The sequence below is a fragment of the Salarias fasciatus genome, chromosome 16 (genome assembly GCF_902148845.1).
Source record: "Salarias fasciatus chromosome 16, fSalaFa1.1, whole genome shotgun sequence".
Lineage (NCBI taxonomy): Eukaryota > Metazoa > Chordata > Actinopteri > Blenniiformes > Blenniidae > Salarias > Salarias fasciatus.
Genome location: NC_043760.1, coordinates 6,346,950 through 6,364,727, shown reverse-complemented (window position 1 = coordinate 6,364,727; position 17,778 = coordinate 6,346,950). Strand labels below are relative to the sequence as shown.

The 17,778-nt window shown below is 42.9% G+C and overlaps 1 protein-coding gene across 1 annotated transcript in view; it reads right to left on the bottom strand.

Annotated features, from left to right (window-relative positions):
* Positions 1-1,100: 1,100 nt before the first annotated feature.
* The window catches only part of LOC115402979 (contactin-associated protein-like 5), a 146,967-nt gene continuing 130,289 nt past the window's right edge, over positions 1,101-17,778 (bottom strand). The window contains exons 19-24 of the mRNA XM_030111694.1: positions 14,437-14,664; positions 13,276-13,409; positions 10,574-10,661; positions 6,383-6,586; positions 4,856-4,930; positions 1,101-2,383 (exon numbers count right to left, since the gene is read on the bottom strand). Coding sequence (XP_029967554.1) covers positions 2,202-2,383; positions 4,856-4,930; positions 6,383-6,586; positions 10,574-10,661; positions 13,276-13,409; positions 14,437-14,664 — 911 coding nt within the window. The 3' untranslated portion in view covers positions 1,101-2,201. The remainder of the gene's footprint in view (positions 2,384-4,855; positions 4,931-6,382; positions 6,587-10,573; positions 10,662-13,275; positions 13,410-14,436; positions 14,665-17,778) is intronic.

Sequence of the window (17,778 nt, the reverse complement as noted above, 5' to 3'; positions counted from 1 at the left end):
AAAATCCAAATGAACCACTTGGGTTCTCGGAGGTAATGATGATATTAATGACAAATATCAACACAAGAAGATATACATAGAGTTAATAAAGGGATGTGTAATTTAGAAAGACAAATTTAATAGAAGACAATTTGACATAATTAAGTGACTCTTCATTTTAATTGGACGGTAAATGCCAAAGCTGAAAAACAATATTCATGCAAAGTGTTGTCTCTGTTTTCTGCTTTTAAGTTTGTTTTTTCAAAATCCGAACAAATATGACAATCTTAATTTCCAAGCTGTTTATTCTTCAGTACAATTGAAACAAAATAAAGTAAGAAATGTTAAGGATTTTTATTTTAAACATGTTTTACTAAATTATTTGGTTTGTTTCAAAAATAAAAGTTTCAAGGGAGTTTCCCAATAATGGTTGAATTTCTTGAAAATACATGCATGTAGATTTTTTTTAAACCTTCATTATGATTAATCGGTGTATTCTTTCACAGATTTAAGAAAAAAGACACTGCCCAATCCTAACATATCCAGCACTGCAAACGCTTTAGGCACCAGATTCAGGCCTCTGTGTGTGTGTGTGTGTGTGTGTGTATGTGTGTGTGTGTTTTTTGTCTCTGTGTCTTTTTGCTTCTTCCATGTTGGTCCAGACGAACTCCAGGACGTCCAGGATTCTTTGGAGCTCCGACTCGGTTTGATTGATTGCGAGATGGATGGAGACCTGAACGGTTACGGTGCCTGAAACCTTTGATCAGCGTGAAACTGAGGGTCATGCTCAACGCGATTACTGCAGAGCGACCTCTGCCCCCGTCTTGCAGTGGTTTTTGCAGTTCCTCAGAGACCAGGTGGTGAGCTGGGAAGGAGAGATGAAGCGACACACAGTGCGAAGCCTTCATGCACTGAAAAGGCTCCGCAGCTGCTGCCCGAGCCTGCTCAAGCTGAAACACAATTACTGCGTTTCTTCCCAAAGAACCCCTGAAAAACTGGACTGGAGATTCTGATAAAGAGGTGCAGTCTTTCTCTGTGGACCGGAGGAATGCAAAAACACTGCAAGAAGATGCATGTATACACACACACACACACACACACACACACACACACACACACACACAAAGAAAACCCTCACTATGACCCTTTGGGGAGTTTGTACAAAACAGAAACTCTTCACACGTTGCCTAATGGTCAAATATCTGGCGCTGCCAAACTGCGGGGCGGCTCAAATTTCTCTCGTCTTCCTGCTTCTTGTAATATGGGCTGAAAAATAACAAGCTCCTGCATATGAAAGTAGGATGCCGGGGTGCCAATCACTCAAAACAAAAGGAGAAAAAGAAAACACTCCAACATGTTGAAAGGAAAAACTTGAGGACAAATTAGGCACTCGTACAGTAGGCAGTATTGGCCCCCTGTTTCTTCTCCCAATCAATACCACAATGTTCACCACCACATGAGAAAAAACAAAGACGGCAGCAAAAGTGCGCATATCTTACAGGCCAGGCCTACCTCTCTGGATTTCCAAGTATCATTAAGTATATTCTACAGCGATGCAGAAATCTTCAGCATTTGGAGTTAATAAGAAAATGTTGTGCACAATCAGGAGGTGCAGCAGGTCGGGACCCTCCCCTCTTCCTCTGTGGTGGTTCTGCACTGTCAAACCGTGGTGTGAAGATCCCATCCCGGTGGTTCTGACGCTCGCTGGTGGTCCCAGTGTCAACAAGAACCCCAGCGTCTCATGTAGGAGAGGTATGTGGCTGCAGTGGGTTTCTCCTTCATATAGTCCCGTATAGCTCCTCTCAAGTCCTTCAGGAAGTCAGCTTCAGTCCTGCAGGTTGTGGATCAAGCGTTTCATCATCCCGCTCACAAGAGGTCCACCTTCATCTTGTCAAAAGAGGATTTTGTTCTCAAGTAGTCCTGAATCATGGGAACTGGGCACTCTCCTTCAGATATTCAGACTTTGCACAAAGTTTGAAGCTGCTCCCCCTCGCCCGGTCAGTAGTAATCCTCGCTTTGTCAGTCAGAAGTAATCCTCGAGTAGTCAGAAGTAATCCTCGTGTCGTCAGAAGTAAAAGTCGTCCTCCTTCTTCTTCTCAGGTGTAGCTTTCCATCGTCAACCTTCATCAAGTCAAATTATTCACACGGTTGGTCACAGTCCTCTGTACAGTCTGGTGGTCTGGGCTGGTCTCAGCTGGTCTCAGCTGGTCCCTCTCCCGCGGTCAGATGTAGTACTCCTTCATGTTGTCCCTGAGGGAGTTGTGGAGGTGCAGCTCTGTCCTGGTGCTCGGCCTCTGGTGCTCCTTCATGCTGTCGTCGCTCCTCTGAGCTCTCCGCCGGTACACCAGGCGGATCACCACGGCCAGGATGAAGACGATGATGAAGACGGCAGCCGTCACCACACCTGTGGAGCAGCGAGGAGGGTTTACAGCTACAGCGGTAACTCACAATCAGACGCGAACACGCTGAAGATAAACACTTGATGAAGTCCAGAGCTGATCCTATTATTCTGAAAGCTCCTGCTGTCGTACGTTGGCGTGTAAACCAGTATTTAACTTTGCTCTAATGTTTCGGTGACTCAGTGATCAGAGGGAATATTTTAATAAATTATGCAATGTAGCAATTATCAGGCCACTTACTGTTAGCGTGGCAGAAGATAAACTGTGGTTTACCAAGCTTCCAGTAAGAAATGTCACATTTTGCTTATCACAACAGAGAGAATGAAATCACCGAGTGCAGACCATTCACCTAGTATCTCATAGTTCCCTTCACTAACAATTTCAACAATCAGAATTTTGGGGGTGGTGACCTGGAGGTGATCCAGAGTCTAGATCAGGAGCCAGAAATCAGAAGATCAAAACCAGGAGTCAAAGACCAGGAATCAAAGATGGAGTCTCAGGCTTTCCTCTTGCATCTTTCTCTATCAACAAACAAAAATGTATTGATCCTGTAGAGCCTCAAAACTGCATTTAGTTCATTATTAGACACATATGGTGAATAAATCCCCTCCTTATCTTCATCACCGCCCCTTGATCTTGTTCTCACTTATGGTTTGACATTGATCATTCAACAGTTTTTCCACACAAGCCTCTGTTGTCAGATCACTTCCTGATATCGTTTTGAACAACTTTATAAGACGGTTAGCTCCCAGTATAACCAGTAACTGCCAATATTAAAGAAGTCAGTATAAAAACGAGAGAAGAAATGACATGTAACTCAATTACAAGTATTTCATACTGACCTTTCCTTCAGAGATAGTTTGTTAATCTATTGACAAAAAAAAAAAAAAAAAATCCGCAAAACTCGAACTGCCTCGTTAATAGAAGGAAAAAAAAACACTATATTTCTCTTTAGCACTACAGCCAGGCTGACAAAAATTCAGCTCTGTCGAACATCACATCCCTTTAACTTTTAACAGTAATGACTTTGGAAACTTTTTTAATCACAGAATTGTAACTCCTAAGGGACACTCCCCGAAGTGGTCACAGACCGATCAACCACATCTTCAGATTTGTCAGTAGAGCCTGATTTACAACTATCCAGCTCTTTAGGTTCTTCATCGAAACCAACGATGTGTGCGTTAGATAGACTAGGCTGTTTAAAAAAACATCCAGATGTTTTTTTACAGGCCAATATCCAACAACATGTGACGACAGATAGAACAATTCATCGGGGTTGAAGGTACAGCATTTCATATCTCATGTATACAGATTATACTTAACAGACAGTTAATGTTAACGATGACTTTTCAGCTCAGACTACAGTTAAAAATGGAGTTTCACAGGGTTCTGTTCTAGGACCTATACTCTTCACATTATACATGCTTCCTGTAGGGAATATCATCAGGAAACAGTCCACTAACTTCCAGTGTTATGCAGATGACACAAAAATCTATTTATTTATGAATCCAGATGACACTGATCAACTGTTCAAACTAGACAGTCTGCAACCAAAGTCTGGAAGAGTTGTAATTTTCTGCTTCTCAACTCAGATAAAACAGGCTCAAAACTCCTGAGAGGCAAATGATCTAAACTGAGGAACTCTGGATGGTGTTACTTTGACCTCCAGTAACATTGTGGGGAACCTGAAAGTCACTTTTGACTGGGAGTTGTCCTTCACCTCCCACTTTAAACAGGTCTGCAGGATTGTGTTTTTTCACCAATGTAATAGTTCTAATTTGAGCAACATGTTGACCCAGAGTGACGCTGAGAAATGAATCCAATTATTTGGTACTTCCAGAGTAGGTCTAAATAACTGTTTAAAAAGTCTTCAATTGCTTCGAACTACAGCAAGAGTATTAACAGGAAAGAGCAGGAGAGAACAAATCGCTCCAATATTAGCTTCCTGTTAAATGTAGAATAGAAATTAAAATCCTTCTTAGCAACCAGGCTCCATCACATCTTAAAGAGCTGTTAGTCCCTGGTTAAAATCGAGTTTTTCATCACTCTTTCTTCTACTTGCTCATGTACAATTGTTGGTATTTCTCTGTAAAAGTGCCCAGAGATGACTGTGTTGTATTTGGAGGCATTTCTGCCCCCCTGTATAAATATAACAGCCCGTCCTGCACCAGGACTGTAATGTGCTGCTGGGCACCACTGACCGGCGCCCGCCCCCGCCCCCGTCTGCACCCTGCTCTGTCCAGTGTCGCCACTCATTACCATAACAAACAGGTGAAACCGCTGAAACGCCCTCAGCACAGGAACATGCAGCGGTGTGTGCCAAACCTCAAACAGATCCTACATATGTGCTAATGGGGATTAATAGCACGGCAGAATAAATAATGCAGGCAGGAGCAGGAGGAGAAAACAATTAAAAAAAGAGGTTAATTTTCAGGAACCGGTAGCCTCACAAACGAGTCAGGAAGAAGAAAACAGACCTGCTATAACAGCTACATCGTTTCTGGATTCACCACCCGGATGCTCCTTCTCTTTATTTGTTGCTGCAGCTTGATCTGTGGAAGGAAAGAGAGACAACCACCTTTATATAATGAACGAACACATTAACACCGATAACACCTGATGTGCTTCTGCACTCTGATCTGCTGTAGGTTTGCTCAGTCGAGTCACATCCTCACAAATTATTACAATAAGTGGATTATTTCAGTAAAATGCATCGAAATGGAGAGCCGAGCATCAGCATCAACACACTGCATGAAATCTGCTCGCTGAGGTACATTTTACAGTCAGAGGGCTGGCGCTGAGTCACTGTGACCATCCCCCATCTTTTAAAACACAATCCAGACTCCCCCACAATTCACAGCCGAGCAAATTTACACGTGGACGGCAGGCTGTCTGTAAAATGTCTCTCACACGTTATTAGCTGGAGAAGAGACAGTATGAAGCACAAGGCTTGTCCCGGTACTGTCACATCCTGACAACATTTACACTTCTCCAGGCAAAACTGATAAACGTCCTGTAAATCTTTATGAGGTCGACTCAGACTCTAAACGCAGGAGACTTTTCCCAGTGCTCAGTGGTGTTGACCCGGGGCTCGGTTTGAATCCTCACAGTCCACATGTGATCCCAGTTACATTGATTTAATGGTCGATGGATTCGATGGCCTGAGCAGCAAAGCACTTCAAACTGTCAATCACATCCACCTGTTCACACACACACACACATACACACCAATGGCGTTCAGCGGGGATCGGACCTGCAACCTTCTGATTGAGACACGACCCGCCCCTCTAAAGCCAACCACCCTCAAATGAGCGGCGTTTATTTGGTCCAAATGTGTGAATGTGGGTGCTTTCGGCCGTACCTCCTGCCTTTCTGCCCAGCATCACACGGACTAAAATTGTATCAACAGAGGTTGAAAATGTAAAACCAAATTGAATTTGTCTTAATTAATCTTTTCAAAGTCAAAGCAAATGATTGTGGCTGGACTTAATTGGGTTAGTCTAATAATAAAAGCCTCCTGGGATCGACTCGGTGGTTTGTGATCTGGGTAACTTGGAAAAAAAATCTGGGAAATTATTAGAATATTTGTTTTGAGTTGCACAGATGTATTCTGTCCTGGTTATATTTGAGTTTGGAGGTGAAATCTCACTAAAGCTCTGGTTTATATGAAGGAGGGAGATCTGAGCCATGTGGCACTCTGACATCTGACCGAAACGCTGCTCGCACAAGCCGAGGCTTATTAAAATCCACATAAGTCCATCAGGATTCCGATGGTTTGGATTCTGTGTTGTTGCCAGTAATCTACAGATAAACAACCGCTGACAAAGTCCAGAGTATTTGTCTGAAAGGCACGGGCCGCCCGGTGGTGCAGTGGTCAGCTCCGTCGCCTCACAGTGACAATGTCTGGAGCGCCGCGTGAAACGACCGACTGCATCTGAACCTGGAAGCCTGCTGTAAACCGAATTCGTCGCCTCGTGATGCGGGACGGGTTTTGTTTGCGTCACCTCGCAGGTTGTGCGATGTGATGGAGTCCGCCAGCGCCCCGCAGTTGGACTGCACCAGCGGGCCGCGGATGGTGACCAGCGAGCTGCCTCGGTTGAGCAGCGCCGCCTTCAGAGGAGCGACGTGATTGAACTGCACCGAGGAGAGGCAGCCCACGAAGCCCTTGGAGCCGGCCTGGACCACCTCCTCTTCAAAGCTGTCTCTCTCTGCGGGGGGAAAACGAAACACATGAATGTTCAGGCTAATGCGAGCAGGAGCAACCTGTGATCATAAATCCTGAGAGCAGCACGACAGCAGCCACCAGCAGAGCTTCTTCACCACGAAAACACACATTTTCATCCGTCTCAACAGCTGCTTTACAGGCAGAAGTGCACCAGCGCAACATTTTCTGTCTTCTTACACATCTGCACAGGTGACAGTGGATTACTGACACACTCATCCTGCATGTTTTCACTTTAAAACCAATTAAACTCAGAATTTCCTGTTTGCTTCACTGAAAGCACTTTAACAACACATCAACATATTTGGAATATAAAACCAGAACAACTGTTGTTTCACAAATCATTGGGTGTGAAGCATTATTCTCACTTTTCAATCCTTTTTTTTTTTTTTTTTTTTTTTACGTGATGATAAATGTGACTTCCTCGGAGTGTGTTTATTAATCAGCTCGGCCTCCAGTCTCTATTCCTCTTCAGCCTGAACGTAAACCACAGAAGCAGTCGCCCTTGAGGGAGGTGATCAGAGGACCCAACACACACACACACACACACCCACACACCCACACACACTCCTCTGCATGTGTGTATTGGAATCAGGCCCTTAATCTCAGATTGCGATTGATTTTCCATCCAGCACGGCAGCTGGGTAAATGGTGTTGTGCGAGTGTGTGTGTGTGTGTGTGTGTGTGTGTGTGTGTGTGTGCCGGTGCTCACACATTGTCGCCTGCAGCTCTTTATCCAGCAGCTCACCGCTTCTGCTCGTATTATTTCTCCCCGCAACGATTTCGACTGATCTGCTGAGAAAACCAACCTGGCAACGTGCGCGTGGAGCGCAGGCCAGCACAGGCTGAGCTGAGCGCTCCTCTAACAGAGCTGTGTGAAGACACACACTGACGAACATGATCACGGCAGCCCGACTGCGCGCTGACGTCTCAAAATGATGCTGTGGGGCTTCTCGCATGCACGACTGTCTCTGCTTCTAGTCGTTTTCAGGGAATTCTCTACTTTATACAAACAGTATGGTAATCGCTTATTCTCGTTTTGCACATATTTGGAAAAAAATACATGTGAGAGCAGCTTTGGGTCTCATCTGCCCACAAACCCCCGCAGTGCTGCTTTTCAGCGAGGCTGAGAAAACAAATCAGTAGATTTAAATTCCAAATTTAATACTTGGTTTTGTACAAAATCTTGGACAAAATACCTACATATCTTTTCCACCACAATCTCAACACTTCAATGACAATTTTCGGTGCAAAATACAATAAAATGCCCCAAAAACTTCTTCTCTCGCTGCTGCATTTTGCATGTTTTGACAAAAAATACAGAAAGATTAATACATTTCAGCATTTATTTTGGTCATTTGCATTTTTTGTGTGTTGAAAAATGCAACAAACGAGCTGACTGTGTGAATAACTTCTTGTGGAGATGATGCAGAATGGTGTCTGCTCTCAGTGTGGTTGGAACCGTTTTGCCCGCCACAGGATTCATTCTAATAATCATGAAAACGAAGGTCAGTTATCTGGACTGCACGGAGCGCAGACGTCTCTTTGTTTCCTCCTGCCGTCTGGTTCTTTCAGCAGCTGATTACCGAACAGGAAGAACACCGAGCGGCACTGGAAAAGCTGACATCCGTCCAACAACGACTTTGATTTCATGACTGTTGAAGACGATATTTTAAAACTTTAAAGGGCTCTAGACTTTCTCTGGGACTGAGTTCCAGGAACAAAAACAAACAAAACAACATTTTGTAAGTTAAATCTGCACAACATCAACAACACATCACGTGTTTTGTCGTACAGTGTGTGTGTGTGTGTGTGTGAGTAGTGCGTTATCTTGTTTACTACAATATTCTGACCTGCTTGTTATTTGCTGCACACTTCTTTTAACGGTCGAACTTTAATTTTTATCATCCCAAATAAAAAGAAAAAATCAGCAATCACGATGACATTTCTGACCGTGGTGTAGAATCAGTGGTTATTCGGTGTCACGGCGAAGCTGCAGACAGTCTGAAGCTGCTTCACGTCTCACTGCGACACAGAGCGACTGCCGCTGACGCCCAGATGAGCCACATGAATCAAGAAATGTCAGAGGTGCTGTTTGTTGATTACATGCATTTCATCAGTGAACATTTCGCTGCGCGAACACGTGAAACAGATCAGCAGCGATGCGGTCGTACTTACGGTTACAGCAAAGTGACTGAAGGGATTTTTTCTGGCTTTTCTCACATTTAGCTCTTCACTTTGAAAACTGTCATCCTGAAAGCCTGATCTGCCCCTGTGCTGGGCCGGTTCCAGACACTGCTGGTCCAACACATGCTCACCACTGCTGGATGAGCTGGAAAATAACCTGGTCAATCACAAAGTTACTGTCCCTTTGTTCTTTAATGGGGCTCCTCCCGTCCTGCAGCAGAGCTGAGTTTCTGAATTTCACATCCAAAGTGTTGCTCATTTTATTTTCTCTGGAAGGAAGAGACTGAAAAAAGCCAAAGTTCTTTCTTTTAGTGAAATACTTTGTGATTATTGTGCATTATTACATTTATTACAGCTTTAATCCCTAAACAGAGGATGAAGCGATGTGTCATTATTCATTAAAGTATCATCCCTTTTCATGTAAATGCAATGGATTTCACCAGATTGGCATTAGCCCCGCCCACTGGCTTTGACGTGCGAGCTTAACAGATAAAACTAATTCATGGAGCTCTGCAACTCCGGACCATGAAATAATTAAACTTTTTTTTTTCCTTTTTCATAAAGTGAATTGGTACTTTAGTGAATTAATGAGACATTTAATGGCACATTTATGCATTTAATTCCAAGTTTAGGAACTTAATGACACATGTAAGCAATTATTTAATGGTATATTTATTTATTTATTGAATTTTGGCACTTTAAGTCCTCTGTACCATTCAGGGTATATTTCATTATTCATTGCACTGGTCAGGATAGATTACACATTTCAGGGGTATTGTATTACATAGTGGCCACTTCAGAGGTATATTGTTCCAGATTTTGCACATTTTCAGGGTAAACTCTGTGTGTTGCTGCTCTATTTTTCTTATTTTCATTCTGTTCTGGGTATCATAGTTTGTCTATATTCTCTATTTCTTTTTTACTCTGGGAAATATGCGTCTACACCGAAGGACAGCAACTGACAATAAAGCTCACTCCGACTCTGACAAACTCATTATGAATTCTGTTGACCTGCATCAGAGCGGCGAGCAGAGAAAATACTGAGAGAAGAATGATCAGAACATTATTCTTCACTAAATAAGCCGAACTTAAACTCTAATGGGAGTTTGTGGCGGCTGCAGACTCTCCAGGGGAGTGTAGATTATTCAGAAGGCTTTTCTACTTTTGTCTGTGTTCTGTTCTTTACAGGGAGAGGGAATGTCTCTCTCAAACACCACGTTATGTTGCAGATATATCAGCATCCTGCCATCAAACTGGCATTCATGTTGAGTTTTTTTTTTCTTTCTTTTCCTGACAGCGAGAAGAGAAACTACATCCACTGTCAGCTTCACTCTCAAAACTTCTCTTCTATAAAGTAAAAAAAGACAAAGTCAAAGAGGCGGTGGAGTATCAGTCAGTATCTTCTGAAACAAAACCAAAAAATAAATGAGCAAATCAAGCGTGAAAAAAAAAGTTGTTTATACCAAACATAAAGCAATTTAAAAAGAGTGTGTTCCACATCTTCTAGTGTTGCAGTCTGATTAGTGAGATAAACAATGAAACATGAGAAGGTGTTCAGATTCGGATGAAGCTTTTGCGTGCAGTTTGCAGGTTTCTCTCCTTTAACACACGAGATGTGGAGGCATCCGACCTGAACAGGTCTAAAATGTCTGCTGCTGTTGACATGACGTCCGCTCCTGCGAAGCGAGGCTCTCTGCGAAGACTCGCCGAGGAACACAAAGGAAATGATATATGCTGTTGACTCAAGGTCTTCTCTGGGGAAGCTTAACATAATGAGAGGACTTACTGATGACTTTGCCCAATGTCAAGGATCTGATTAGGATCAGCTCTGCATCGGATGACAGCGTGTACTTTCTGTGGATGTCCTGGTCGATCTGGTGGAGTGGAAAGTAATCAAAGAGAAAGCTGGTTACAAGAAATCTAAGCCCGGGCGGCGGCGCACGGACCAACAGCAGAGATTGTGTTCTTGACTGCTTCACACAAACCACTATCAGCCCACAATTAGCTTTTAAGTGCTCCAGAGCCTCCACTTCCGCGCTGACATGCTGACTCAGATATTGGACGGGATAAGAAACAGTGAGTGGAAGAAGCAGAACCCAACATCGATCTGCAGGTTATTTTAGATGCTCACCATCGTTGTTACGATCAGATCATTGCTGGATTACCAGATCTCTGATGTGTCCTCAGCTGCTCGCGTCTTGTTACGCCGATCGCTTTAGGGTGTTGTCAAACCATCATCTTTTCGCAAAATAATCAAACACTTTCATCATGGAAATTGTGACTTTTCCATCATAATTACACTTTTAAAAGTCTTTAAGTGATTCAGCTCTGAATACAGAGAACCAGTTATGAACTTTAAATGAGCCAGTGTTAATTTCACAGATGGAAAATATTCTTCTGCAAACCTTTTTCACTGACCGAAACTTAATATAAACTAAACAAAAACTCAGACATCAAGATGGAGACTGATGAAATATAACTGACGCTTAAGTCACCGAATTAAAACGAGATGAAAACATTAGCGTGGGTTCTCTACTCCATTCACCCTGCACCCTTTCTTCATTTCCGTCTTTTTAATTGGTAGACTTAAGTGTCAGTTATGTTTTGCCACAGTCTCCATCTTCATGTTTGACTTTTCATTCCGTTTTTATTAAGTTTTAATCTGTGAAAAAAGTTGAACTATTTTCTTTTTTCGTCAGCAAAATTAACACTGAACTGATCCCACCTTTTTAATTTTGCTTTCTTGAGAATAAACTGCAGTTGACAAAGTGGATTAGGCTGAATTAGACTGTTGGGCTGTTTTTGGCCCACGCACCACACGTTAGACAGCCCTGGTCTATGCAACCAAATCTAAAAGTTTCTCATGCTTTGTTGGAGACCGACAGGCAGAAAAAGAGTTTCTGTACGTTCAGTCTGGCTGCTTCTCTCTCTGTGAGGGTGAGACTGCTCAGGACACGTTCAAATCATCCCCGAAACAAAAGGTCTGTTTTGATTTTGTTTCCTGATGTTTCGGTGGATTCACGCTGCTCTCTGAAGAATTTTAAATTCACTGTTTTGTTCCCATTGTGGCTGCTTTTGCTTTTTTAACAGTCAGAACAAGCCGAGCGAAATTAGACGCCATAAACTAACAGGATTTTCATTCCATTATCGTGGTGGAATTGGCATTACAAGGCTATTCAAAGACGACTTGTGGTTTATTACAGTGGATGAGTCATGAAAAGACGTCCATGTTTGGAAAGCTGGAGGCAGTTTGGCTCTGATTCGCACCACAGATGGATCGATACAGAGCTGCCAATAGCAATCATATCATCGTAAAAACCAGGCTGAAATTAATCCTGAGTCTCTTCCTCCTGAAAACAGATTATTGGAGATGAGAAAAGATATTCTGCACAGGAAATCTTCAACACCAGTCCAGTTTCCAAACATTGTTCGGAGGTACTTTGGGTTTAATGCACACCGCTGAGCAGCTGATGCTTTGATAAATGAAGCTGGACATAAAGATCCCAGCTTCTGAGGTGACTGATGCATTTTATTCCTGCTTGATATCTAAATATAACGACAGGATCACCGGGCGTAGAAACAACAATGCAGCGCTTGTCCTCTGTGCATTTTCCATGACATTATCATCCTGACTGCAGCGCTACAAAAACAGAATCTTTATCTCATAATTACAATCACAAGATATCTCATAATTACAAGATCATCTTCTGAGGATTTGGAGAAAGGTGCAATTATTGGAAAAGGTCGATGTCGTTATCAGTCATCACAGTTTGAGAGGAGCTCCACTTCGTTCTATCTGCTTTTATTTACTCCTTCACGTGAGCCCAAACCCGAGAACATCACAGACTCTAACTTCTTTGACCCGGATCAGAGGCCAGCATGTTTATTCAGTAGTAAAATGTACATTTATGTAGAGAAACCGCCCCCCCCCTCAAAAAAAAAAAAAAAAAGCCATTATTTGTGCACTTAAAATATCCCACACACTAAATCTTTTTTATGACACAATTAGGATGATCACATTAGCGCAAAAAAAAAAATCTCCCATCCATCCATCCATCCATTTCATTTACTTCAGTATCTGGTGTCATGTGTCTCCCAGCGATCTGGAGAGAACTGATATTACTTGACATGTTTTCTACACGGACTGACAGATGGTGAGAATGTTGGACGAGATGATGAAGAGAGGAGAGACTGAGGGCACTGTCTGAGGTCTCCCAGAATAACGTGCTGACAGTGGTATTATTTAGTCTTAATTTCTGTTTTAGTAAAATTACACATGCAAGATCCTCTTGTTTTGATAATGCTAATAAAATGCTATAATCCTGTCAGCTCATTTTCCCCTGTTCTTCATGAGTGTATCCACGTATGCAGACGATGGTGTATTTAATAATACCAAATGCTCACTTTTAAATCCTCCATTCTCATTTATTTACTAACACGAGTGATAAAAAGCTATGCAGACTGAAGCTTTCTGAGTTCACCGCTCACCTGGACATACAGATCTTTGCCCTCTCGATGGATTCGGACCCGGTGGAGGAGTCCGTCCGCCAGGTTCCCGAGGAGGGGGCTGAATACGTCTGGCTTCCTGTGCGTCTGCAGGTGATACCAGATCTGCAACGTTCCTGAACCAGAGAGAGCGAGAGAACACTGAGGCCCGTCTCTGAGCGGTTCGTTAAGCTCCAGGTCTTCATCTCAACCAAAGCAGTACAGAAGAATGTGGGGAAATGTCAAACACGAAAGAACATTAAAGCTTAAAGTTATCAAAATGTCCCAGATGAACCTTTTGTGAGCTATCGCAAATTTAACTATCACCCATTGACAGAAAATACATAAATACAACCTTTATATAGTTATACTAATCAGTGGCTCAAAAGTGGTCCAAGGATGGTAAAGTGGTGAGCTGAAGACGGGGTCATGGACCATTTTGTTGCCATGGAAACAAAGAACCTGTTGCCATCTTCATGGTAGAGGACAATAGAGTGCTTCTTCGGGGGTCCGTACCTCCACGGGTCAGTTTAACCCTCTTAGTAGTTTCACACATTTTACCCATTTTTGTAGTTTGAGACATTTTGACTATTGATAATATATATTGGTTGTTGTCAGCCCTGTGACAGACTGGCGGAGTGTCCAGGGTGGACCCTGCTCTCGCCCAAAGAATGAGATTGGCTCCAGCCCCCCGCAACCCTGAAAAGGATCAAGCGGCTCAAAAAATGGATGGATGGATGGATATTGGTTGTTTTTCCTTTTCAGCACTTTCAAGCAATTTTAACTTTTGCAGTTCTTTCTCTTTTCCTTCACAGTTTTTCACCAATTTGTTGACTCTAAAACGGATTAAAAGAAAAAAACAAACTTCAGATATTTCGTATTTTTCACTGCAGTTTTCTTTTCTAATCAATTTCAGCCATTTTTAGAAAAAAATAAACTGTTTTTGAAAGTGAGTCTGGTACGCAAACATCAAAAATGCTGATTTACATTTAGAAAAAGCTTCATGGAGACAGTCCAGAGAAACTGTAGAGCCACTACAGAGGGGCTATAGAGCCACAAGTGGCTGCCAAGCTGCAGGTTACTCTGCTGGAGTGTCGTTGTGGTGAAACAGATCTCTGTGTGTGCCTGGTCGGAGCGTGTGGAGGAATTTCAGACATGATGTACCGTTGCGAGCCAGGATGACGGCGATGTACTGCTGGCTGAATGTGCTGACGCTCAGCAGCATAGCGGGGCTCTGCGAGGTGATGAAGCTGAAGGCCACGTCCTCTCTGGCCCGGCTGCTGCTCTCCCTGGAAACACTGGAGGCCTGCGAGCTTCTGTTCTGCATCACTGAGAACGGCTCCTGGAACGTGAAGGTGACTGAGGACTCTCTGTCGAAGGACACTGACACCTCTGCACACACACACACACACACACAAAGAGAGAGAGAGAGAGAGAGAGATGATCTCACCATCACAATAACTCCCAGGCCTCACAGAGAGTTTCAAGTGTCCATTATTCAAAAATTCCATGAGGTTGTTTTCTTTTTTTTCTGCTTTCAGGAGTGAATTTAGTTTAATAATGAAACTAGTGTAGAGATCAGGATCCTTTCCCACACATTTACAGACTGTTGGTATCAGGACAGCTATGCTATGAGGTGCTAAAGTCTCCCTGAAAGGTCTGGTGAGAATCCCACTGCGACAGGAGCACCAGTAAGGACGTCCGGTGTGAAGGTTGTGTGAGGTGAAACATGATCACAATCTGCTGTGATCACAGCAAACTTTTATTTTTTTCAAAATTCTGACTCATCCTCTAATGTTCACACTCCTTCTATAACTCTGATCAATCTCTAAGAATTCTTCTATGTTTTGTAATTCTTATTCTTTCAAAATTCTGAATTTTACTCAAAAATGATGGTGTATTTTCCTCACAACGGGCCTCATCACAGCAGCAACTTCTGGTTCAGAAATACTGAAAACAAACACGTTGTCCCTGATAATGAGGGACGCAAAGCACTATCTAAATAAAGAACACGATAAGACTGAGAAAGAATATGGTTAAATATGAAGAATGAGGGGAAGATTTCCTTTCATGTCTTTAAATGACGAGAATGTTTGGTTCAAGCAGTGCAAAAGACAAAATCCTTATGGAAGCATGTGGGACTGGCTTCTCATGCAAATCTGTGTCGGACACAAGTCATCGAGGGCAGATTACAATATTGACTTTAATAAAAAAGTGTCTTTCAAGTTGGCAACTTAATATTTAAAGCATATTTACTGAAGTAATAACAGTCAGTGCACGATGCAGCTGATTTTTCCATCCATTACAATATGCATTTACTGTATTGTACAGAGAGACACACATAGTACATACAATTACAATGAAAGATGAATTTTTGAGGAATTTCTGACTCCCCTCACTTTTCTCAGCATCCTCCCTGACTTTAATCTCAGATTCCTGTTTTTGGTGGCCCTGACCCTCTGCTGTAATATTAAGACAGGCACACAGGGAGCCTGCCCAAGTTCACTTTTCCTTCAGATATATTTGGTATTATTTGCCACTGAAGCCTGTGAGACAGCAGAGTAAAGACAGTGTGCCGAGACACGCTGCACAGGGTCAGACGGTGCAGGGAAATGGAAATAATCCTCCCATGTTATCACCCTGGTTAGAACCAGATACTTTCAAGCTTTTTATCACGATGAATGAAATTCACTTGTGGTCCAGAGCTGCGTGGCTTTATGAATCATGTTCAGATACTCTGCCTCTGGCCACAGGAGGAAAATAGTTATTTAAAAAAAAAAAAAAAATGGTACATGAACATTTCAGGAGCAATCTGACATGTTTTGAGGACTGTCTGAGGAGCAAAGAAGATCTGAAACGAACATATAAACTGACTGTGGGAGAAGATAAAAGAGGCTAACGTCTCCCTCACAGGAGCAGATGTATCCATGTTCAGTCGAGGCAGATAAATGGAGCAGAAACTCCCACAAAAAGCTTCGTGTGGCTATAAGAAATGTACTTTTTCTACAGTTGCCTTACATTTTGGTCCATTTTGAAAGTCTTGTGACTTCTGAAGGTTTCAAACACAAAGATGTCAAATATGTGGAGATGAGTTGATGCTGTACTTCAATAAATCTCAGCACATTCTCTCATGAAAAACAGCCACAAAGCTGTGATCGTCCACGTTGGAAATACAACCCATGTGTTTGTGTCTTACGGCCTCTCGGTGAAGAGAAGCAATAAACACTGTGAAGTCACTCGAGAGAGAAAACCGAGTTCAAGGAAGAGGGAAGTCACACTCGGACTTTAATGTAACCTGCACAACATAAATATCAGCCGTTTACGAGACACTGCACACAGGCATCGTCCACATGATTTTATCAGCACAGCTTCAGAGGACTGTGAGCTTCATCTACTTCCTGTCCAGGGTGGGAGCAAACTGAAGCTAGGAAAGAGTTTGCTTTTAATTTATGTCTTGAAAAAAACACATTTCCTTGGAAATAATTTCCAAAAACCCTTCCGCCATGAATCAGGGGTCACCTGTCAGAGAGGCTGCAGGACCCGCGACATTTTAAAAAGCCTGCATTACGTCATTCAGACACATGCAGAAAAACAGAGAGACCAAATCACCCATGAAACATCTCTCTTTGTGCTGACTGATAATCCATCGTCATGTGAGAAGCACAACAGAAACAGGGTTTCTCATGCGACCAGGTATGTATAAAAATCCCATCAACAGAAGTGTCCAACAAACAGAGTTATGAGTCCGCTGCACTGAAATGAGTTTGAGAGCCTTTGTTTAAGACGTCGGCTGAAGAGCAGGTGGCCAATAAAGGACACAATATGCCAGCGCTGGTGTTGTGACAGAGTATGACATTCAGTGACTCCCTAATAAAGCCGAAGATGTGCAGTAATCAATGAGAATGTCTGTGCTCCTCATTATAAATCAATTGGGCAGAGGCTTCTGGGTTGCGTTGGCTTCTCATACAGAAAAGGTTGCGGTTTATTCCATGCAGCAGCAGCAGTCCTACAGCACACACTCAATTCAAACCTGAAGAGGCTTCACAGAGTGTCAACCCCCCCCCCCCCCCCCCCAGGCATGCAGGACAGACCGTTTATATAAAGACTGCGGGGCTGTGGGTGTCGGAGGGTCACCTCACGTATCGATCGCCTCAAAATGAGGAGCCAAATGACATTTTGAAAAAAGATTCAAACACAACGTTGAGTCATCACACTGGCTCTGCTGCCGGATAAATATCACTTCTTTGTAACAGACTATGCAACGCTGTTATGTAATTACCATGCAAAAGAAAATATAGACCTAATCGGTTACAGTACAGGGAAAAACTATGTAATGTGATTACTTCACCTTCATAAAAATGAGCGTTAGTTAGCAGGATTACACTTTAAAATCCAAATCGATCCACAGAAAACACACAGTGCGACACCTGACGGCACAAAAACAAACAAATGGGACACATGATACGAACGTGATATTAACACCTGCAGAGCCCCGAACACCTGCAG